This window comes from Morchella sextelata (genome assembly GCF_020137385.1).
Source record: "Morchella sextelata strain SCLS chromosome Unknown scls_11, whole genome shotgun sequence".
Lineage (NCBI taxonomy): Eukaryota > Fungi > Ascomycota > Pezizomycetes > Pezizales > Morchellaceae > Morchella > Morchella sextelata.
Genome location: NW_025408626.1, coordinates 1,387,532 through 1,411,125, shown reverse-complemented (window position 1 = coordinate 1,411,125; position 23,594 = coordinate 1,387,532). Strand labels below are relative to the sequence as shown.

General features: G+C 50.2%; 8 protein-coding genes across 8 annotated transcripts; 4 read left to right on the top strand and 4 right to left on the bottom strand.

The window, feature by feature from the left end:
* Positions 1–532: 532 nt before the first annotated feature.
* On the top strand, positions 533–1,955 carry H6S33_001791 (uncharacterized protein; the record flags this gene model as incomplete). The annotated part of the gene is made up of 2 exons (XM_044833158.1): positions 533–569; positions 631–1,955. 2 exons carry the CDS (start codon positions 533–535, stop codon positions 1,953–1,955), a joined length of 1,362 nt encoding a protein of 453 aa, XP_044693852.1.
* Positions 1,956–4,842: 2,887 nt separating this feature from the next.
* H6S33_001790 (uncharacterized protein) lies at positions 4,843–5,064 on the top strand (the record flags this gene model as incomplete). The annotated part of the gene is made up of 1 exon (XM_044833156.1): positions 4,843–5,064. One exon carries the CDS (start codon positions 4,843–4,845, stop codon positions 5,062–5,064), a length of 222 nt encoding a protein of 73 aa, XP_044693851.1.
* A 2,559-nt stretch (positions 5,065–7,623) lies between these two features.
* On the top strand, positions 7,624–8,919 carry H6S33_001789 (uncharacterized protein; the record flags this gene model as incomplete). Its single annotated transcript, XM_044833155.1, has 1 exon — positions 7,624–8,919. One exon carries the CDS (start codon positions 7,624–7,626, stop codon positions 8,917–8,919), a length of 1,296 nt encoding a protein of 431 aa, XP_044693850.1.
* A 1,003-nt stretch (positions 8,920–9,922) lies between these two features.
* On the bottom strand, positions 9,923–10,970 carry H6S33_001788 (uncharacterized protein; the record flags this gene model as incomplete). The annotated part of the gene is made up of 2 exons (XM_044833154.1): positions 9,923–10,739; positions 10,795–10,970. The coding sequence occupies 2 exons, from the start codon at positions 10,968–10,970 to the stop codon at positions 9,923–9,925; spliced, it is 993 nt and encodes a 330-aa protein (XP_044693849.1).
* Positions 10,971–12,424: 1,454 nt separating this feature from the next.
* Positions 12,425–15,689, bottom strand: H6S33_001787 (uncharacterized protein; the record flags this gene model as incomplete). Its single annotated transcript, XM_044833153.1, has 9 exons — positions 12,425–12,485; positions 12,550–14,043; positions 14,102–14,174; positions 14,230–14,718; positions 14,775–15,013; positions 15,091–15,218; positions 15,301–15,318; positions 15,431–15,455; positions 15,571–15,689. The coding sequence occupies 9 exons, from the start codon at positions 15,687–15,689 to the stop codon at positions 12,425–12,427; spliced, it is 2,646 nt and encodes an 881-aa protein (XP_044693848.1).
* Positions 15,690–16,477: 788 nt separating this feature from the next.
* On the top strand, positions 16,478–18,224 carry H6S33_001786 (uncharacterized protein; the record flags this gene model as incomplete). Its single annotated transcript, XM_044833152.1, has 6 exons — positions 16,478–16,491; positions 16,544–16,561; positions 17,534–17,576; positions 17,631–17,666; positions 18,064–18,133; positions 18,205–18,224. 6 exons carry the CDS (start codon positions 16,478–16,480, stop codon positions 18,222–18,224), a joined length of 201 nt encoding a protein of 66 aa, XP_044693847.1.
* A 697-nt stretch (positions 18,225–18,921) lies between these two features.
* Positions 18,922–22,460, bottom strand: H6S33_001785 (uncharacterized protein; the record flags this gene model as incomplete). The annotated part of the gene is made up of 9 exons (XM_044833151.1): positions 18,922–19,397; positions 19,452–19,676; positions 19,752–19,860; positions 19,919–20,030; positions 20,102–20,289; positions 20,506–21,056; positions 21,180–21,806; positions 21,860–22,234; positions 22,295–22,460. The coding sequence occupies 9 exons, from the start codon at positions 22,458–22,460 to the stop codon at positions 18,922–18,924; spliced, it is 2,829 nt and encodes a 942-aa protein (XP_044693846.1).
* Positions 22,461–22,979: 519 nt separating this feature from the next.
* Positions 22,980–23,546, bottom strand: H6S33_001784 (uncharacterized protein; the record flags this gene model as incomplete). The annotated part of the gene is made up of 1 exon (XM_044833150.1): positions 22,980–23,546. The coding sequence occupies one exon, from the start codon at positions 23,544–23,546 to the stop codon at positions 22,980–22,982; it is 567 nt and encodes a 188-aa protein (XP_044693845.1).
* Between the last annotated feature and the right edge of the window lie 48 nt (positions 23,547–23,594).

Here is a 23,594-nt window from a genome sequence, read left to right as displayed (position 1 = left end):
AACAAAGACGAGATGATCATCTTAATTGATAAGTTAGTCTATGTAGTAGTTTAGTGCTCATTCATACAGTGTTGATGTTGTAATGCTGTAGATAAATAGTCCCAACTCATGTATTATGAGGAAAGGTCATCTAGTTATAGTTAACTACCGAATATATCGGTAGATACTTGTATGTGTTATCGAGTCAAGCACATGCCAGCAACATCTTCGTCGGATGCTCCCCCCATCCTCGGCCCGGGTACTGCTCCACGCCGCAGAAGGTCTCAAGGGTAGGTAAGAGCAATAGTATGCACCCCTGCCCTTTCCGCAACGCCAACCATGCAGGTACTATCTATCCCGGAAGCCTCAGGCAGGGATGCCAATTAGTTAGTTTACATGGCAACCCGGGTAGAAGAGAGAGATAGCGAGATCTTAAAGAAGGGGAGCTCCTGATCATGACTTCTCTTTGGCAGCGGCAGCAGCAGCAGCAGCACATATCACCACCAACCCCACCAATTCCAACTCCACCACCACGACCACGACCACGACCACCATGACGGAGAACATTGCCCAGACCCTCCGCCCAGTTGGTAAGGCCCTTTGCTGCCCCTCGTCCACAGTGTATGCGCCCTCGCTAACCCACACGCCCAGGCATGCTCGAGAAATGGTCAACAGTCCGCCACAACCTCAGCTTCTACATCAACGTCGCCCTCACCACCCGGTACACCTCCAGCGCCTCCCCACTCTCAAAAGCCACCATCTACCGCGCCCTCACAACCCTCATCACCACACATGCACCCCTCGGCACCACCATCCTCGGCGAAAACACCCCACACCCCACCTTCGCCCGCCTCGCCCGCATCAACCTCGACGAGCTCGTGACAATCACGCACCTGCGCGCCGCCACCACAGACCCCGCCGAGGAGCTCGCAGAAATAGACGAGATCCTGTCCTCGCAGCACAACAACAAGTTCCACGAGCTCGGCCGCCTCCCGCCATGGCGTGTGGTCATCATTGCGCCGCGCACGCCTGATCCTGCGGCGCGCGGGGTCGATGTGGCGTTCGTGTACCACCATGCCCTCGGCGATGGCGCCACGGGCCTCGCGTTCCACCGTGCGCTGCTGCGCGCGCTGAATACGCCATGTGAGGCGGCAGAAGAGGAGGTGCCCAGTGTCGTTGTGCCGCCAGAGATACCGCTGGCGGCGCCGTTGGAGGGATTGGTGTCGATGTCGACCTCGGTGTCGAAGCTGTGGTCGCAGATATGGTTCCCGAAAACCACGCATGCGGGGCACTGGAGCGGCGCGGCGATCCAGATCCCGCTCAAGACTGTTGTTCGGACGGTGGTGTTCCCGGCGGGAATTCTGGCGGGGGTTGTGGCAGCTTGTCGCAGGGAGGGGACGACGGTGACAGCGCTGCTGGAGGCGGTGCTGGCAAGGGCGTTTTTCGGCGTGTTGGGCGAGGAGACAGAGAAGCTGTCGACGGCGGCGGCAATTGATTTGAGGAGATTTATACCGGGCGCGGGCGATGAGACGATGGGCGTGATGGTGTGCTCGGTGTCCGTGGTGCATGAACGTCGGGCGGCGGCGGATGTGTGGGGTGTGGCGAGGCGGTGTAGGGCCGTCCTACAGAAGGCGGTAGAAACAGGCACGAAGGATACCGATACGGGGTTGCTCAAGTATTTGAGCGACTATGAGAAGTATTTTCTCGGGAAGCTAGGGATGCGGCGGGAGCACAGCATTGAGGTGTCAAATCTGGGAGCGCTCAAGAGCACTCCTGAGGGTGAATGGGGCATTAGCAGGGTCATATTTAGCCAGAGTGCAAGTGTAAGTGGGTCTGCGGTGGAGTTTAGTGTGGTGAGTGTGGTGGGCGGGGAGATGTGTGTTTGCGTTTGTGCGCAGGAGGGTATCATAGAGGAGGAGGTGCTGGCCGGTGCGGTGAAGGCTTTTGAAGCTGCCTTGGTGGAGTTGGCGGGGTGAGTGGTGTTATTGAGTACCTATACCCATGTGTAATGTAGCTTTCCTTTTTTGATGTACTTGTATGATAAGAAATAATATCCAAGCGGCTTTGCATATGCGTATGAAAAGTTGGTCGACTGTATTATTTGAATCAGAAGCTTAAAATTGGTCCTCTGCGTTGAGATATAATGTAGCCGGAGCACCATTTGGAGAAGAGCATTAGCCAGGAGCCTTATAAATGATTGTTATGCCTATTGACCTTCAGCCTATGGATATTTAGTACTGCGCAATATAGATCCAGATGCTAAGCTGGAACTGAAGAGATGGCAATGACCAGGGATATTGAGGCATCATTATCAAAGATTGGGGTAGCGTCTACTCTAAAATAACTAACAGCTATGTTATGTGCTGGAATGTATTTTCCCAATCTTCCAGTATAAAAAAGAGAAACTTTGTTTTGGGTTCGTAATAGCTTCTCGTCCACAAAGTTCAAATCTGGTCGTCCGGTGATTGTAATGGACTAGGGCGGTTAGTCCCATGAACGGCAATACTCTTTCGGTCATATCTAAAAGACTCATAGTCGAACCTACGCCGGATAGACCAGAGAGGATCCCTATTTAGAAATTCAAACAATCTACTAGAGCGCCTTGATCCACAGTAGCTTCAAGAGCCTCCCGGCTTTAATTGGCACCAACGTCTCTCAAGATTTGTCCGCATCTTCCTTAATATATATCCCACTTGTATTCCAGAACTTTGTTAGAGTTGCTATTTAATATCCTGGTAACACGGTACAGATACTTGACCTAATATTGTGAGTAGTGGACAGCGAGTGATATCCTGTGATTGAAATCCTACCGGATACACCTCGAGGCCCACATTTTTGGAATGTCCCGGACCTTTAATTTAGTCTATTCCTTGATCATTGATATAATTTCTGCATCTTATGATCTTATTTACGACCCTACCCGCACTGAAAACCCAGATTTTTAATTTGGTAGCTGAGGTTCAGCTAACTAAGGTTCAGCTAGCTAGAGCTTTCGTCCTATAGTCCGTAGTAGCTAGTGTTAATTTTCATATGTTTTTCATCCAGCAATCTTGTTGGCCCAACCATTTCCTGGCCAATATGGCACTAGGCTGGGCGTAGAGTGCCCGGATGTCGCTACAGTCTTATAGACTCTGGCCCTCGCGATACACAGCATTATTCCTGTGGTGACAAGTTTTGTGTGCCGTGTATGAATATTTGTTTAAGTCCCCCGACGTTTCTTATAGATTTAGCCATATATTTGGCGATATTAAAAGACAGGATTTAGATCATTATGGATCACTTAGAATCTCAGACCGGCACCAGCTCTTTTTGAGGCGCTGTGTCAATTCTGGTCAGTGAAGGCCTTGTGTATACATGCCTCTATAGTTACTAGCCACGACGAAGCATGGGTTGTTTTGACTTCCAGCCACGTTGTCGACATACGCCCAGACCTTGAGCTTTTCCATATTTCAGCGCCATCTTCGGGTATTGAGGTCTTCTGATTCTCGCTCTAATTATGGTTTTGGTGTTTCCTATAAGTAGACCTTTAGTAGGCGCTTTAGTTACCAGAATACCTAGTGTCGTGGCTACCAGCGTCGTGGATAGAGGGATGATAAGCTACGTCATTGTGCGCCTATCCTTAGATGTGGTTATAAATAGTGCGGTACTGTAAATGATAAGATTCTTTTGCCCGTCCCCATCGTATCTAACGTGCGGAATCCCACCACAGCGTGATATATATCCAGATCCCACTGATGTTGAAGCTAAATGGTCCCAACAGAACATATCTCTGTGCCAGTTTCGGTCGTTCCGGGATATCTTTTCGTTACAATTTTAGAGATGGTTCATATGCCTGCCAGCTCTGTTCCCTTTGCTCATTCAACCTTTTTTTTTGATATCCACACATAGAGTAGCATCTTTGCCGGTGAAAGGGATTATGTGACCTTTCCTCTATGTGCTGCCACCGGTCCAAGGAGTACGTGATTATATCGGGTGACCACTTCACGTCCATATAAGCCTAACACATCCACACAAAAACACCCCCATCATCCAGCAGTATGTGTCGCGTGCCTGATGCGGTACCACAGAAACAACAGCAAGAAACACACACCACAGGACCACGGGATGTTCCTGTGTGAAATGAATATATTTAGCATCCTAAGTTCCTTGTCCGATCGTGATATAGTCGTTGGGGTAGTAAACCTTTATAGTTGCCCGCTCGAAAAGCAGTTACTAGTTGGGGCAACCACCCCATTAACTTGAAACCAAGATCCCACTAACCCCATCATCTTCACCCACGAACCTCAATCCCACCAGAACCACACAAAAGCACCCGTCACCCAGCAACATGTGTTGTTCATCTGGCGCGCGGCGCGAGCGCCTCAACCACTCAGCATGCGCAACAAATATCGCAGGGCCACGGGTGCTAGTAGTGAGAACAGTCGTAGTTGGACCTAAACGTAGACGGTGGACGTTAGTAATTATCTTGTATCTAGGAACGAGACTGCTGCGCGACTTGCTTCATAATCAACTCCAGCCGTTGTGTATAGCCATTAAAGTACTAAACACTTTATAGTTGGCTCCTCGAGAAGTAGTTATATCGAACGCCCCCTCCCCCAGACCCCAATTCCCCCAGATTCACATAGAAGCACTCCATCATCCAGCAATGTGTGCCCATCTGGAGTGCGGTGCAAGTGCGTCAAGCAACCAGGATGCGCGACACATACCACAGGATCACGGGTGCTAATAGTGAATCTGGGTCCATGGCTTAGGATGGCTACGTGAGAACCCTGTCGTAGCTGGACCTAGACGGTGGGTGTTAGTAGTGGATTTTGTAGCCACAATATTTGCAGAAAGAGTTAGAAATAGTATTGAAGGAGGAGAATGGGGACGGGGATGGGTCAAGAATATGAGGAAAACCTCGCAGAGCCCAAGACACAAGTATCGACTTACGACCCTAAGTCCTGCACGGCATTCCTGCCGCCAGAATCCTGGATCTACATGATAAAGCTTGCAGTGCGCTGCGACATGTTGCGGGGCTACACTCCACCAAGGGCGCTGTTGCATGGTAGTGAAAGTATGATGTCTAAGAAAATAATGGTATGAGGGGGGTATATAGGGATAGGGAATATGCGGGGGTAATAATACCCAAGAATATAGTAGGGTATATAAGGAAAAGATAATACAATAAAATATGGACTGGGATTGTGGGTGGGCTAGAACTATCGAGAAAAAAGTGGAGCGAAACAATAGGAATATAAGAGAAAATGAAGAGGTCTCGCGAATACATGATGGCAGGATAAGCTTAAGAAAGCTGATAGTGTTCTTGGTTTTTGCACAGGTGACAGTAAGGGGAAGCGTGAGATGAAGGGAAGCGGTGAGCGATATGGAAAAGCACAGGAGAGGGGGGGGGAAAGTTGGTGCAAGACGAGGGGAAAGGTTGACGCAAGATGAGGGGGATAAAGAAGATGAAGATGGATGAAGGCAGAGGAAGATAAGGCCATGCTTGGGAGATAAAGATTAGGTTAATTATCGTAGGGGCAAGATGAGAGGGATAAAGATGATAAAGCTCGATGAAGACAGTCAGACACAGAGCCATGGGTGGGACAGAAAAACAGGACAAAATGTAGAGGATCGATGCATGCAGTAAAGTAAACAGCAGAAAACAGCAGAAAACAGGAACAACTGATGAAAGACGAGAATAAACCGTCACCCCATCTCCCAATCCCCCACGAGAAGACTCCACAGAGAATCGTGTTCCTACCTTTCCATCTCCCCGTCTCCTCATCACCAAGCCCTTGGAAGAGCGCGGTTATCTGTGTCTTCATCATCTCCACCAAAAATCCATCAATGGTGGAATGCATGTTAGTTGTTGTTGCTGGTGGGTGAACAAAAGGTATTGTCAGTGTGTGGGCGAGGAAGTGTTGAAGAGGGATGGATGGATAAAAAGTGTCGAAGAAGGATGGTGGGTAAGAAGGTGACGAAGAGAGATGGATGGTGGGGTAGTGGGGTAGATGGACGGGTTGTTGGGCCAAGGGAGGGTAAGGGTTACAGTTTAAGCTTTCGGTAGGAGTAGGAGTGGAAGGGAACGGGTGCGAGTACGGGTACGAACGGGAGCTATTGTAAGTGTGAGATAAATTTACGGGCAAGGGTTCCGTAAGTCCACCGTGGGTAGCAGACGACATCCCATGCCCGCCTCGGCTTATCCAACACCACCACGGCCCGCCGCACTTATCTACAAACTTCACTACCATCGATAAACCGCTAATATCGATAAATTGACACTCAGAATCCACCATCGACGGCGCAGGAACTATTGGAGACAGTATGCTTCATGAGATATCACTCGATCACATTCTCTCATTCATGTGTGACGTAATGACGCCCCGATGGGGTGGAGGAGTCCGGAGACCAATATCTGGCATCGTGATATTGCATATTTTACTATAGATAGCACTAATAAATATATCCATAGGACCATTCTACGACTATATATATCTACTCCTTCTACACACAAGGCATAGATAGTCACGTAAACACCAACCTTCAAAAACAGCCCCCAAACACCTCTAGATCTGCGCCTCACGAACCAGTCCCACCTACCTTACCCACTACGAGTCACTACGTGACATATATCAAGTATCTCCAAATCAATTAAACCTCCAATCTGGTACCACCGTTTAGCATATACCGCGCCAAGCCCCCTCCTAGCCAGGGGGTCACCGTCCTGCATCCAATAATTGCTTTTCCCAGCGCACTAGCCTGGTGCTCCCCCTCGATCGGGTCTGCAGGGCCGACCGCACACAGCTAGAACACCCACCTAGCTAGCTGTTCAAGCCCCAAGACCAACACCAAGACTACACCACAGGAGTACCTATCAGTATCAGGAGGAGGAGGAGGAGGAGGAGGGGGTGAAATACCTCTGCTCGGTTTGCCTGATAAGTAAACCACAGCAAAATTAAAACCCAATTGCAGAGCACCCCGATATCGACTCGACGAGAGAGTTACTCGAATTGCTCCTGTGCCAGCCAGCCAGCCAGCCATAGCCATATTAATAGGCGCTACCGCTCAGGCCCGGTCAATCCACCCAGAGATTTCGTAATTAACGCCCACTCCGCCCTCCTCCTACCTACTCTTGTTACCTCGCTCCCTTGCACTTGCTACCTTCCCTTGCTACCTTGCTACCTTGCTACCACCCGCACACACACCCGTGCCCCCTCCTGTCTTTTTTTCTCCTTCTCGACCAGACAAGACAGAAGAAGAAAAGGGAAGAAGAAGAAAAAAACTCTGCTTGTTTGTTTGGCAGAGGCACCACCCACTGTGACAAACAACAGGCAGACAGACCCGGACCGACAGACCGGCAGCCAGAGCAGAGCAATTCAGGTCCCAGATCTCGTTGCCTTTGCAGCCAGCCAGCGATCGACCCCTCGTACCTGACGAACGACAGCTCTCTTTACCCGAGCTCCCGGCCCACGCCAGGGCAACTACAACTACAACTACACACAGCCACAGTACAACCAGGCACACGCAGCCAACCACAACTCTTCACAACTATTCACACCACTGCTCCAACCTCACCACACACCCCACCGCAGCAGCAGCAGCAGCATCGTTACATGCATCGCCGCCCCCCATCCCCATCGCCTCCCCCGCCCCGCCGCTAGGATGCCCCGCCCATCCACCAGCACGACTACCACCACCACCACCACGACCACAACCAGCACCTCCTCCGCCTCCCTCTCCGCCGCCCCGGCCCCCACCCGCCGTAAAAGCAAGAGCCCCAACCTCGCCGCAAATGGCACCCACTCCACCACCGCGGCCATGTCCCGCACCGCCTCCTCCCGCAGCGGCGGCGGCAGCACGGCCATGAGCCGCACAACCTCCACATCCAGCACAGGCAGCTCATGGGGCGTCCAGTGGCTCAACAGCGTTCTCAACCCGCCCGACGACCCCGCCCCCGCACCCACAAGCAGCAGCAGCACACACCCGCGGCGCCGCGGCCGCCGACGTGACGACGCCTCCCACTCCGCGGCCCATAAACGGGCCACGTCCCCCGACCCCGACACCGCCGCAGGCAACCAGGAAGGGGAGGAGGGAGAACAGTCAACACTCGTCTACGTCCACACCGTGAAACCCACCGACACGCTCGAGGGCATCGCAATAACCTACAACACCACGCGCGACGCCCTCCGCCGCGCAAACGGCATGTGGGCGCAAGACGGCGTGGGCAGCCGCAAGACGCTCCTCCTACCCGTCGACTCATGCGGGACCAAGGGTGCCACCGTCTCCGCTCCGCCGCCAGAGGCGGGAGACAAGGTAGGAGAAGAAGAAGAAGAAGGGGAGAGACGCTACAAGCACCACTCCTACGTCACCATCCCGCACGTCGGCACCGTCCAGATCGCGCGCCTGCCGCGCAAGAAGCTATCGCACTTCCCGCCGCGGCGGCGGCGCTCCCACCGCTCGCACACGCGCGGCGTCTCGCCGGGCGGCGACGACTACAGCGCGCACCGCGAGCTGCTCGCGCCGGCTGATGTGTTCCGCGGGATGACGGCGGGGGTGGGGGATCTGCATCCGCATACTACCCATGGGGGGCATGGGCATGGGGGGCACACGAATGAGCAGACGGTGACGATCGGGCCGACGTTTAAGACGCTCAGCGAGCTGGCGCAGGATACGGCGGTCGGGCTGGAGAATGTGGGCAGTGTGGTGGAGGGGTTTGTGAGGAGGTGGACGGTCAAGGCGTCGGATTTTGTGGGCGGGGATTTGATTGAGTTGACGCAGCAGCTCGGGTTTAACGAGGGTGGGGGGCAGGGGATGGAGAGGAGTCTTAGTGGCAGTGGTGGTGGGGGTGGGGGTGGAAGTGGAGGGGGGAGTGGGAGGTCTACTGGTGGTGGGGTGGAGAGGAGGGTGGTGAGGGAGAGACTCCCGAGGAGGGAGGGGGAGAGGAGGAAGGTCTTGTAGTGGGGCCCTTTTTTATAGCTTTTTTTTCTTCTAGGTGGTAGTTTCTGCTCTGTTCTGCTCTGTTCTCCTTTGTCTTCTTCTGTCCGCGGCGTACTAGGGAGTTAGTTCATTTATCTTGTTTATTTCCTATCTTTTCCCTTTGCTGCTGTTTAATCCTTTCCTTTGTGTTTTTGGTGGCATTTTTCTATCTGCTGTTTCGCTGTCTCTCTCTCGAAAGTTGTTTTTCATTTGTCGCTGTGATCATTGGTTTTGTAGGTTTAAGTCAAATTAGATGGGACCTTTTTTTCTATATTCTTGGCTCCGTAGTGGTTTTCCTTGCGTTTTGTGATTTGTGATTTGGGCTTTGCTGTAATGTGGTGTGCTGTGGAGGGAGGTAGGTAGGTAGGTAGTAATTATTAGCATCGTGATCATTGACGTTGATATCATCATTGCCATTATCGTTATCGTTATCATTGACATTGATACTATACTAATCCCGTCGGTCAGTCGGCCCCGCTACTAGTGCCGTGACAGATGAGTGAATGAGTGATAGTCCATGACCCCCCCCCCCCAAACCAACATCCACGACGCCCCTATATATATGTATCCCACGCCAGCCAATGCCCAAATCCCAAACTAGTCCCCGGCCTGCTTCAACGGCGGCGGTTTGATCTCAACTACCATTTCCGTACGCAGCTACATCAATATATGGTAACACCCGGACGGCTCATGTAGTCCCCGGATTAAGTGGTGGGTAGAAATGATTAGTGTGCGGTAAAATTAGGTGTGTTATTTTGGTTACACTAGCTAGTGTATACTAATCTTTGCGGGTGAATGGGACGTTGTACTGATAGAGTAAGGCTAGAGTTTCTATACATATGTAGTTAGGTCACAACTATAACTTTTAAGGAATATCGATCATTGGCATCATTAGCATCATTGGCATCAATTCATTCGATGTATTCAGGTATCATTAAAAGCAAAGCAATCCCAACCCCTCTATACTAAACCACCCCACACCGCTCTACACACTCATATTCATCTTAATCGCCGGCCACGGCTCATACCCCACGATCTCAAAATCCTCAAACACATACTCATCAATGCCGCTCCTCTCCTTCAGCACCAACTTCGGAAACGGCTTCGGCTCCCTCTCCAACTGCACCTTCAGCGCGTCCACGTGGTCCACATAAACATGCGCATCCCCCATCGTATGTATAAACTCCCCAGGATCCAACCCACACACGCCCGCCACCATCCTCGTCAGCGCCGCATACGACGCAATATTAAACGGCACGCCCAGCCCCATATCACACGACCTCTGATACAGCACGCAGCCCAGCTCCCCCTTACTCCCCTTGCCGCCCGGATAGCCCACGTAGAACTGCGCAAACATATGACACGGCGGCAGCGCCATCTTTCCCAGGTCCGCCGGGTTCCACGCACTCATTATAATCCTCCTATCATACGGGTTCGTCTTCAGCGTATTGATGACGGCGGCCAGCTGGTCCACGCCCTGCCCCGTGTAGTCCGCGTCGGGCCCACGATACTCGGCGCCGAAATGGCGCCACTGGAACCCATACACGGGGCCTAGGTCGCCGATGGCCCGGTCCGTGAAGCCGAGCTTGTCGAGGGCGGCGCGGGATCCGTTTGCGTCCCAGATCTTTACGCCGAGGGCGGACAGCGGGAGCGAGGAGGTGGAGCCCGAGATGAACCAGAGGAGCTCATGGAGGATGGCGCGGGTGTGCACGCGCTTGGTGGTGAGGAGGGGGAAGGTGTCGTTGCGGAGGGAGAAGCGGAGTTGTGGGGGGGCAAAGAGGGCGAGGGTGCCTGTGCCTGTTCTGGGGTGTGTTAGTACACTGCTGTTGTTCAATTGGGGCAGAGGGATGGAGGTACCGGTCAGGGCGGTGCTCGCCTTCGGTGAGGATGCGGCGTACGAGGGAGAGGTACTGGTGCTCTGGGTGGGTGGACTCTGGCGGCGGGAGAGAGGCGGGGATGCTGTTGCTGGCGGGGGTGGGGGTGGGGGTTGTTTCTGCGACTGTCGCGATCGCGGTGGTGGGGGTGAAGGACATGGCTGTGGTGTTGTGTTGTGCAATTGCGGGAATGGATCTAGAACTGTGTGTATTCTGTGTATTCCTGAAGACTTGAGGTCTGCTAGCTTTTGGTGGTTGCTTTGGTTGGATCTCCAACTAGGCATGCACCCTGCATTGGTCCCCTAACCCTGACACCTTATTGGCCCCACCGCTAGCTGCATATCCTCAAGATGCCCCACGCCCCACAATTCAAGAGGCTCAAGTCAATAAATCCGGCAGAAAACGTACAGAAAGAACTACAGTAGCACTTTCAATCCCAGGCTGTTGGACCAAACTCTGGGCAATCGTATCTGTAGACAAACTGAACTTCTGTTAGCTTCAGACATCATTGAAACAACCCTAACCCACATACCTATCAATATCTAGTACCTAGAGTAAATGAACACTGTGGGGCAGTGCGTGTTCCAGATGTGGCTGTAGCAAGACGGATTTGTTGGAGGAGAGAAGAGACCATGATGATATCAATTGGACTGCTAGAGTCTCTAGCTTTATACGACATAATTGAGGACAGGTTGTCACGCCACCTATTCCTCGCCATAAGTCCACAGTTGTAGTATACGTAGCTGACAGTCACGTATACTGTAGCAATCTGCATGATAATACTAAGTATTTAAAAGTTGGATTAACGAAATGAGACAAACGCCCAATTAAGGGCTCCTTGCGCAACTTAAAATGCCAAAGACTCAAAGATTCCTAAAATGGTATATGCAAACTAGACCCCGCTTTGACCAAGCTTAAGGCAATACTCAAGTTCACTCTCTAGTCCTACGAATTGAAAGTAGTAGTTAACTTAGTACCTAGTACGATTACAAGAAGGCTGCCAGATATTCAACTTAGTATGTAGCTCAGTAGACGGGCAGAGAAGGACTAGGTGTTTCCGCGCCGTGTCTTGACCAACCAACGTCCTGTCAAGTATCACTTTTCTTTTTATTAATAGCTAGAAAGGATTGATATTAACTATATCCGCGAAGAATGCTTTTGTAATATAGATATGCCCAATGTTTTGGCCTTATGGATAAGCAATGTTTTGCAGGTTAAGCCCTGACTACCCAGACAACGGAATTAAAAGAGAACAAATAGAAGGCTGGTAGTAGATAGCGCCAGGGATCCCAATCACAGTAGATACGAAAGAATGGCCGGGACCTACCACTTTATCATTTCCACGCGAGTGATAATCCATGAATGTCATATATTCTATTTCGCTTTGTAAATAAGAACAGCCATATTTTTGTTTTGAATTCGCGGAAAAACCCCAACCAACCCGAAAAAAAGTACAATTACACGAAATGAAAAAGAAGTAGAGACTCGAAAATTCATAAAAAAAAAAAAAAGGAAATAAAAATTAAAGCCTGCTTCCCCCCCCCCCCCCCCCCCCTTTTTCCATATCAGGTCCTCATATATATATCATCACGCACCAACCACCAACCACCCTACTACATCGGCGCAGCATTATCCAGCGTATTAAGTTCTCCATTTAGCCCAAAGAAATTAAACCTATACCAATATTAGCAACTTCCGAAATCAAATGCAACCATCCAATGCGCTAGGGCAAACATACCAATCTTCCACATTCAACGTCGTCGGTACAATCCCGCCCTTACTACTATTACTCCACGTATCCTCCGGACTGCTGCCCTGCTGCCCCTGCCCAATATCCTCAAAATGATTCGGCCACCCGCCCAACCCGCCCACAAACTGCTGCTGCGGCTGCAGCCCCTGCTGCGTCAGCTGCGGATCCAGCGCCGGGTTCTGCTGGCTCGGCGAAAGATAGTTGATCCCCGAATCGTCGGGGAACAGCTGGTTCGGCTGGAAGTTCTCCCACAGGCTCTGCGAGATGGGCGGTGAGGAGCGGGTGACGAGGTACAGGTCTGGCGGTGTGCCCGGGGGAAGATTCAGCGGTGGCTGGAAGGGGGTGGTGGGGCGGGTGGATATTCCGAGAGTGCCGGTCATGAAGGTGTCTTTCGAGGGAGTGAGGGAGTCCTGGATGAGTGAAGGCGGCGCAGGGGTTTGTGGGCGTGAGCGCTCATAGGAGACGGTAGGCACGGGGCCGGCGGGAATGCCGGCGAGGTCCATTTCGTCGAATTTGCGCTTCATAGGCTCTGTCGTCAAGACCTGTGGCGGTGGCGGCGGGGGTGTAGGTGTAGGTGCAGCTGATGTGGGGGTGACTGCGGCGATGCGCTGCTGCTTCTTGTTATGGTGGCGCCTGCCTGCGGATTTCTGCAGGCGCTCTTCGAGGTGCTTGTTGCCCAGGATAGACTCAAAGAGCGTGTAGACCATTTTGGCGACAATCCAGATCTTGGAAACTTCTTTGAGCGCCTGCATACATTTCTTCATGCGTTCTTTGGACTCGGCAACGACGCTAGGGTTGGTTGAGCGGGTTTGATATACGTGCATGATGAGAGCGGAGAAGAGACTGTAGACCACGAACGCCGGGCAGTAACGGAGCTCGTCGTGGCCAATAAGATTCTCAATAATCGATGTGATTGCCGTTGCCGCCTTGAATGCAATGTTCCGTGACGGGTATGCTTCATCCATTGATGTGTAATAGCTGGCACCATTTGTACTTGTCGTCGCAGGCGGCATATGAGCTCTATGCAACAGGCACAGCGTGGTATAGTAGGTACTATGCAGCAACGCCGCCCAGAAGTTCTGCCGGCTTGTATCCTCCACGTGATATCGCATCTCTGGAGGTACATGGAGCATCCAATCCGCTAGTGCGAGATCGCTATGCACGAGGTCAATCTGATGTTGTCTACGGGCTTTACTTGCGACAGAGTATTGCTGGGATAACACGAGGCCCATGATTTCACAAAGCTTGACATGGTGGAGGAAGAACTGTACGTGGAGTGGGTCTGGGGGATATTCGGCGGGGAAGCCAGGCTCGTCATCGAGAAAGTCCTCTTCGGAAACCATCTCGACATCCGAGTCATCAGTGTTGATGTGCACAGGGCGACCTAGTGCTACGGCGACCATGCGGTCACGGGTGAAAAGAGTCCACCAGATGCGTTTCCACAAGCGTTTGTCAGCCTGCGAGAGTTGCGAGTGTTCAACGCTATAGCATGTCAGTATTAACGAAAATCACATCGTTGAAGCACCCCAGGAAGTATAACCTTCTGTGCATGCCCGAGCCTTGGGCAACAATTGTAGCTACCCGACTCCAGTAGAATACGTTCTTCGTTACGTCTAACCGCATTGTCAGTATCCCCCTCCGGTAATTCGAGCAAGAAAGAAGATCCACCTTCCGGCCCCTCCCAATACCACCCCATAAGCACTAAGCTCTGCACAATCGTAACTCTGTCATCCTCATAATTTGCATCGTAGAGTGCTTTCGCTCTCTTATAAAATGTCATCGCCGCTGGAGTGGTGCTTCCCGTTGTATCCATCAATTGCGGATTCTGGCACACCCTACTCCCCGCCAATAACACACTCTGTAGAAGAAGCAACGATGGTGGATTCTTGGGATCTCTATATCGCTGCATGAACCGTGAGCGGTTGATTACCGGTACTATGGGTGCGATCCATTTAAAGTACGCCTCTACTAGCTCATCACACAATGCCCTCGGCGGCAATAAGAATGCGCCTCGCTGATGGAGAATGTCAATCTCAATTGTGTCGAGTTCTGTCAACCTAGCTCTACTACCACGGATATTTTCAGGAAGAGGATAGTGGACGACATCAGATGTGCCATGCTTGTCATGGACTAGTAAGCTGAGATTTGAGGATTCGCCTGCCTATTTGTCAGCTTTGGGCGCCAGACAGCTCAACCCTCCTGACAGAGAATACCAAGATATGCGACTCTTCCGGCTTCCTTGATGGGTGCGCGGGCGAACTTTGGCTTCATGAATTGTGTCATTGTTGCTGAGTCTGTAATTACCTGGGCCGACTTGGCCTCCGGGAAATTGGCCACTGGAGTTCCGTCCTGCCCTGGGGAAACAGTGGTTTGCGGTGTTCTATTGAAATCCATCTGGGTATTTTCTATCGGCGATGGCGATGGACCTTGTACTGAGCTTTGTCTTTCTGAACTATATAGATAACAAAAGAAAAATTCCTTATCAGAGATCTTCCCCTTGAGCTAGATATAAGGTATTGATTGTCGTACCCATTGTCGTCATCTCGGCCTTTCACACCAGCGACCTTTTTGCGTTTCGGAGTCGGGATCTTGCATTCGATTGAGAATGCGACACAATTTGTACATGGTACCCCTAAACTTGCTGCGTCGCATCTGACCTAAATATCGCCCTGGGCTTTAGTACCGTCGTGGTTGTGACGTTGGCTGCGGTTGGCCTGCATAGAGTTCAATATTCCGTACCTTTCTCGCGTGGCATGTCTATCGCATCCACATGTTAGCCTCACATCACCTCATCCACAACCTCTCAAGAAAGAGCAGCATTCCAACACGAAATAGGCCCCACAAATATTGTTTCTTTCTAGACACTCACTTCACAAGCTCTGGCCGCACGTTGTCTGCGCCACAAATAATAAACCGGGTCCCCGTCAGCGAATCTCCCCCTCCCTTCCGCGCCGACTCTCGTCTGCGCAAAGGAAACAAAAAGTCAAAGGGCGAGGAATCGAAGCGTACCTCCGAAAGCTTGGATGTGTCGGGTTCTGCGAGGCCGGCGCCGCAGACGTCGACGACGAGGCTGCGGGCGAGGCCGTCCCGCGTGAGCTCTCGGCCCTGCTCTCGGTATCTGGAGTCATCCGTGAAAATTAAGCTGGTGCTGGAGGCTGGTTGTTTGGTATTGTCTGTTTATCCAGAAGCTCTTCGTCTCTCTCTCTGCCTTTCTTTGTTTCTTTCTGGATTCTTCTAGGGCTGCTGAGTGGTGTAATCCGGAAAGCAACGGCTTACTGTAGTAGTATGCTTGATAATAATGCTTGCTTAATTTTCTAGTAAGGTAAGGTAAATAGGTAAAGTAAGGCAAGTAAAGTAAGTAAGGTAAGTAAGTATGGGAATGGCAAGTAGCAAGCAGAGTAGGTAATGGGTAGTGGGGGGGCGAGGCTGGTTCTCCGATGTTGTATTAACCTTCACTCGACGAATGCCAGGATCTCTTCCTTCCGACTGGGGTTCAAACAACTCCCCTATGTACGATGAGGGGGTTCGATGGGCTGGCTCTCGGAGGGCGTCTCTATGTTGCGTTACTCTACACGCAGGTGTCATGCAACGGCGATAAATAGCGAAGGCCCGATTAATGCACCAACGGCTTTTTGTAAAGTGTAAGACGCCAGAAACAGCCAGGCGCTCCCTCTGTACGAAAATACTTGAGTCAAGAGGAAACGGGAGGGTGAGTGAGATGTTTTTTTCACTCTCTTTTTTCTTTTCCTTTTCCTTCTGGGCTATATCAGATTGAATATGGATAACCCCGCAACTCGGGCCGTAAATCGGATTCCAGTCCTTCCGCTGGCCTGGCCATCGCGTATCTCTAATATGTACCTACCTACACATCTCATCTCCCTCACTGCTCAGATTCTGGAGCCTTAGAATAGAGTAGATGTACCTATGTAGGTATGTTGTACCTATCCTCGATGGTGGACACTTCTCATGTCATGTATGGTAGGTCACATCAGCACGAGTGGTTGGTTCAGCTAGATCTCAAATCTACTCAAAACACCTGGGCAACCCCACGTTTGTTTCATCATCCTCCCTTCCCTCTTCGCGAAAGACCAGAACTCTCACTCTTTCTTGTGCCTCCCAATTTCGCTTCTAGAATTGGAGAGCATTTGTAATGCAATCAATCCATCGGGTTGGTTTGCCTTGAGATACAAGGATCGATGGAGACGAAGTCATGTCTCTTCATCCCATTTTTGCCTGAGTCTTCCTCTCCGGCAAGTGCCGCTCGTCATCAATTGGCGAAGTCGGAGCTACACAACCACCGACCGACAAGACCATACGTTGCTCCTGGAAATGAGATTTGAAAGGCTGAATGAATTGTAAAGTCCTCTGACATTTAGTCCATGCCCCCATGACTCCACGGCTGTGTTCTCCAGGCTTCTCATCTACCGTGTTGCTTGATAGCGTGCTGTGCATTACGGCACGATACGTATATGTGAGAATCACGCAAGGACCTTCGGAGACGCCCGAAGTGCGGCCTCGGGTGTGTCCTGGATTAATATTGGGTTGTGTCGACTGCGGTCAACTTTGCGTAGATATGGAGTGCATAAGCGGGATTATCACTTGACGTTCTCTCTGAGACTTCCCACACTTCAGAGGCTCTTTCTCAATCTCAAGTCGCACATTAGGGCATACGGTACATACACTCCTGCTTGTATGTACGTGCATGTACGCATTTAGCCATTCGATCGATACTATCTAATATGGCGGTGGCATGTGATCACGGAAGAAAAGAACAGGTATGTATGTGTACCTAGATGGCTGAGCTTGACGAGGAAAATCTCCAATTTTCCTGGATGATCATGATCGCTGGCCGCTTCCCCGCATCAAATAAATAGAAGTTGCGATTGAAATGGAGCAAAGGAACTATTAACGGTCGCCGTATTCGACTCCCTGGCAGGTGGTCATTTGTGTAATTAATTGTGCTTCTCGCCAGCCGCAGTGGACAGGCTTCACTCAAATACGAGTGTTTAAAGGAGGTACCTCAAGTTCCCCTCACGCTATATCAGTTCATAGGGCTGAGCATATGATAGGTACCATCAGAAAAGCCTCCACAACTAGTTTCCATGGTGCACTTACTACACTTGACAGTCAATCACATGTGTTCTGCGTGGAGAGTCAAAAAAAAAAATCTCCGTTTCGCATGTGACAAACATTCTAGTTTCTTTCCAACGGTATTTCCCGGCGAAAGTACGAACAAAAGTACTATAACCTGGGGACTTTGTGCCTCTCTTCTACTTCGTGACGCGTAATTAACCAGACCCAAATCAATGAGACCCACGAGCCCCTTTCGTGGGAGAAGGGTGAGGGAAAAGGAAGGATTCGAATGCTTGATTTTTTCCCCCCTCACTTTTATCCGGGGGTCTGGAAGGATATAACGAGATCCTTTCTACGGATTCGGTGACGCACTCTGTTATGGGGCTCATGCACCTATCCTGTGATAGAAGATGGGTGCCATTTAACCAGACCCAGTACTTTGGAGTTAGTGGCTACGCCGAGGCGCGATGGCAGTCGGCGGATAGAACGATCCAAATTGGTGGGTATGGATTTTCCCTTTTCTATCCTGAAGAGAAAGTCTCTAAGATATGAGAGAATTGGTGTTTGTAGAGCACATATCAAGACACTGATTGGCACATGTTCTCAAGTTTTGTGGCATGTTTTCGTTGCTCACAGCAGGTTGGCACAAGACGTGCATCATGGATGATCACTCGAACAACAACAATGTCAGTCCTGGGCTACTTGTCTTATGCGCATCACTGCGCCACTGTAGAGATCAGATATTGTACTAAAAGAAGGTCAAACATCAAACTCGACCCTAATTAGTTCCCATACCACTTCATTTGACATTTCCCATGCAAGGCGGTGGGCCGAGTAGCCGATACTTGCCCTGGGTACCTTTGTGTGGCACATTGAGCACTTGGGAAGAGGGAAGAGGAAGAAAGAAGAAAGGAGAATAGAGTCCTGAGTAAAATCTGTTTATTTTAGACTTTAAAAAAACTCTAGTTTTTAAATAATTCTGTTATGGCCAGTCACGGGACATATTTCACTCCTTAATCGTAAGCTGGATATGAAAATAGCGATCATTGACATTAGTTAGTATTGCGAATAACCCTAACCCAGCAACGTCGTACTAAGGACTTCACATGTTACAGCTGCAGCCGAAAACATCCCGAACCCTTCCCGCGGGTCCTCGTTACCAGCAATCATGAACATGTAGCTGTCAAACCCCCTAGGTATTCCGCGAAAAAGAAAAAAGCTTCTAACCAATCTAAAAACTACATGTGCGGATATATGTATAAGTGTAATAATGTCGATCAATCATCTCTACTGCACCTTATTTTTATCCTCTCCACCATCCATGCTAACACCTCCAACAAATACTTCACTAAGGAACTCCAAGGCGCTCACAAACACACCCAAAAGCCCGCATATAAAAAAGTGACTGATCGTCGTTCCGATATCCAGCCAGCTACCTTCGTCTTTAACCATATAAAAGAAGTTCAGCGTGAGCACATCGCTAATCGCCATAACAACCATAAACAGCGCACTCGGTGCTACACCAATACGGCGGTTTAACACACCCAAATTGGCAGAGATGACAGCGAATGGGATGAGAAGCTTCAGTATTAGGAGTGCGCCCATGGCGAAGGGACTAAAGACGGGGATAAGACGATAGACGCTGTCCAACGAGAAAGAAGAGACGGAGGCGATATTTCCAGTGCCGAAGAAGGCGATTTGGATCAGGAAAAAGAAGAACAGCGCCACGCGGGAATCAGCGAGGGTCAATGAGCGCCATTCGTCTGTTCCCTCGGTTGAGTCAATGGCAGTGGATGCTGCATTTGCGAGTGTCTTACCGGCCATGGGAGTGCTGGTAGGGCGATGAGAGTGGAGGTAGATCTTGTGCTCAAGACGTACCCATGCCACAAGGGTAAGGCAAAACACAACGTAGAAGAGACCCTCGTACGATATCGTGAGAACGACAAACATCGGCGAGAATGTGAGGAATATCACAACCAGTCTATGGAAATAATAACTCTGCGGTCGGATCCCATGCAGGAACGGGACCGTGATCGATAAAACTAGAGCATAAAAACTGTAAGCAATAGTGTGGGGGCGGAAGTAACATAGCAGGGGAGAAAAGTGATATAACGAACCAAGCACACTCCACCCCACAACTTGGTTCCCCAACGGAAGACCCTGTTTCGCCTGTAAAGATCTGACACTTGACTGCGTGACGATCATAGCGAGTCCAATCAACCCGACCTATCCCGCGATCGTCAGCGCCCGCTTTAGATTGTGGGGTAAATTTTATATCACAAACCTGCAGACCTAAAATACTTTTTGAGATCCAATCTTGTACACCGCCTCCTATACACTCGCCAAACATAATATACAGTAATCCCAACCCGAACATGAGTCCTCCCCCAAGTAATCTATTTATTATGGTTAGCTTGGATGCCACTAATATGATTACGTATCAGTAGCCGAGGCTGGAAAGACATACATAAGGTTCTCACTATCCTGTTTCAGTACAGGGAGTAATGTGAAGGTGCTCATCAACCCACAGCAGATGGCCCAACCCGTCACCAGAAGCCCGTTTTGTCGGACAAAACCGGAACCGTATGACATAGGCCAAAATGCGGCGAGGCAAAAGCAAGCGGTAAATACCTCTCGTCGGAAATAACCCCAGACCTATCATTGCCAACCCGGCGAATATTAGCATACCATCTCGTCTGTACCACGCGACCAGGACAAGGGGATATTTGGTAGTAGAGGAAAGAGGGTATCATGAATCTTTCTCAGATCCTTGGCTAACCAATATCTTGCAGAAATTTTCAATATGCAATTTCCTCGTTATTTCCCTAGTCTCCCTCCTTAGGCGCTAGGAAAGGGAAATATTAAACGTACCATAGCTTCCAGTACTCCCAAGAAAACAACGGCCTCGAGAATCAACCCCACAACTCCCGAGAATCCGTTAAGATGTTTTACAAGCATCTTGCCTCCTTGGAACAATCCCTTCCGCCTCGCGAAGACCTCTTCCCAGAAGGCAACTGGGAAAAACGCATATGCGTAGTATGTCCAGTTACTTCTTTGCATCACAAGTACGCTATATAGCACAACGAACACACTTGAAAAAAACAAAGTGCTCGTGACTGTTCTTGAATGCTCAGTCTTGGAGTGCAACACATGAAGGTCGATCACAGTCGTGAACGCGAATGCAATCCAGCCAAGATACCCAAGTGTCACAAGGGTACGCAAAAATAGCCAATCGTAGGTTTGGAGATATCTGAGACCCTCAAGCCCAAGTTTAATTAGTTCTTGAGATTTGGCAATTGACTCAACGTATTTGTGGTTGTCGATGAGAAGACGAATCTGCATAAAGCGGGATTCAAGCGACTGTGAACCCTCTCCAAAAGCTGCAAAGGGTTTATATTTGATCATAGTGTTTTTCTTTACCTCTGTTTTGCATCAGCTTGTTTTCCCATATAAATGATTCCTTGGCGTGATATTGCTGCATCACAGCCCATCACCCGGTCATAGCCAATAAAAGAAAAGACAATAAAGGTGAATTTTGAACGTACCTTCCTTTACCCTATACATCTCCAAGATCTGCTTAGCATTAGTCCATGCCGCCTCCGCTTTCACCACTGGCTCGGCATCTAGATACTCTAGCGGCAGCTCCCCCACCGAGTGAACCGGCCACTCCAGTCCGACCAGATACGCCATCAACGCTGCAACATCCGCTTGGGCAACATCCACTCTTCGCACCGCATTCAGGTCCCAATCCGCCGAGAAGCCGTCTTCATGACCTGTCGGCGCATTTGTTGGTGGCGGTAGAGGTTTTCGTACGCCGGAACCCCAGACTACGAGCGGTGTGCGGGTGTTATCGGGGTGGCCATCGCCATGAGAACCCCAATCGCTCATGCCGTGATCGGCTGTGAATACCCATGCGGTCTGGTCATCGTGCTTATAAAAGTCGTTGACTAGTTTGTGAATTCGCTCCAAACCGTCATCGACGACTTTAATGTTGCGAAGATACTCAGGGCTGTATGGTCTATAGGAGTGTCCGGTTGTATCAAGACCTAGCAGATGTAGAAAAAAAACCAGTTTGTCTTGGTGGAGCATGTCGTAGAGTGTCGAATTCGTGAGCGCCGATTCAAAGAGTTCTTGGACACGGTCAAAGACCCAGATATCCAGGTTTGTTGCGTCTGTAGTATGTATGTTAGTCCAAAACTCCACTTCGTAGTAGTGTGATCCATACCAGCAGTAAAATCCTCCATTTCCTCGTCATAAGTGTATGCATCAACCCTATCTTGATCACTGGCACCATGTTTGAACATGGGCAAGATATCTGGGGACCCCCAACTCCATGTGTGCCGACTCCTATTAAAGACAGAATCGAACCCAACTGGATTCATCTTCCATCCCGTTGTGACAGCGCTCACATCCTCATACAACCCCGCGATCAGGGCGACGTGTCCAGGTCGTGATTCTGTTGGTACACGGGTATGTGAAACACCAAAGGTACCAGCTGTGAGTACTCGAGAACGTACAAATGGAGCGAGATGTGCCGAAACCGACGGATCATCTGGATCAGTGTGTTTCTGGAAACATTTATCCGCTCGGAGGCCATCACCTATTCTCGAATGTCAGTGTAAATGAAGTGGTAAGCTGAGAATATAAGGGGATAACAAACCGACGACTAGGAATAATCGTTTTGCCGGTGCTGCGGCATCGACGGAATATTGTCGCATGCCATAGACAATTGGTGAAACGAAGTAGATGTCAAATATTGAGTAAAGGTAGAATAAATGGAATATAACTGCAACGGCTAAGAAGCCAGTGCGTCCCAGGCGCGCCATGATTGCGAGAGCTCTACTTCAGCGCTCAGGGGCGTGTAAATGTAGCTATGTGAATGTGTGTGAAAGAATGGCGCGCTCTTGTGGAGCGAACGGAGACGAAAATGGCGACAGTAAGAGCCCGTAAGAATTGTTGAGTAAGTATTAGAAAAGAGATAAAGGAGAGGTGTTCGTAGTAATGAGGCTCAAGTTGAACGGGGGGGTGGGTAGCTGAGATGTCTCGTTGCACTTATCGATTAGAGGACAACTCTTGATATCGCACAGAACATAGAAATATTTGTTTTGAGAATTGAAGGAATTTACAAATAAAGGTTTGCGAGATCCGTCTTATACCGGCCTTTCTTTCTGTACAAAGCTACCCTTTGGCACCTTGTTGGATAAGCCAACAGCCAACCATTTCCATAAAGAGCCCTTGTATTTCGCCCCAAATACTCCTCCCATAGTACCAAAGGGGATACTGATATAGATGACCGCATCCTCCATGCCCCATTCGATACCCGTAGCTTATCTACCTCCGACCCTTTACAATCCCTTCCTCTTCATTTCCATGGCAATGGACACCAGCTTCTTGAATCCAGCCTTAAACCTCTTCCTGTGCCTTGCACTCTTCAACCTCTTCTTCTTCAACCCCGGCCTTTCGTGGAACCTCTGCCTAACCTGATCCGCCTTGACATTGTTCGCCGTCAAGATCATCCTCAACCTTGACAGAGCCGATGGTAGATCAGCTCTAACTTGAACACTTCTTCCTGCCGAAGGTCCGGTGCGTGGGATAGCCCTGTTGCCGAGAGGAGGGCTGCTCAGGCTTTGACCGCGGGAGAACTCGTTTGATTCTAGGAGTGACTCGAAGTTGCGGCGCGCTGGCCCAGTTTTGGTCTTCACCAATTCCAGGAGTTCGGTAATGGTGGTTCCTGAGGAGGCATTGGATGTTCTGTTCCGAGTCGCAGTGGGGTTCGTCGGCGGGGGATAGCGGAGCCCAGATGTGTTTGAGAATGCCCGAATTGTGTATGTAGAGATCGAATAGGGATTTTTAGGAGATGCCAAAAGAGGCCTTGGGACGAGTGCCTTCCGTAAAAGACACCGGAACTCCATCATGCACAGTTGAGAGAGTTGAGGCGATGGGTCTTGGACAATTGTATA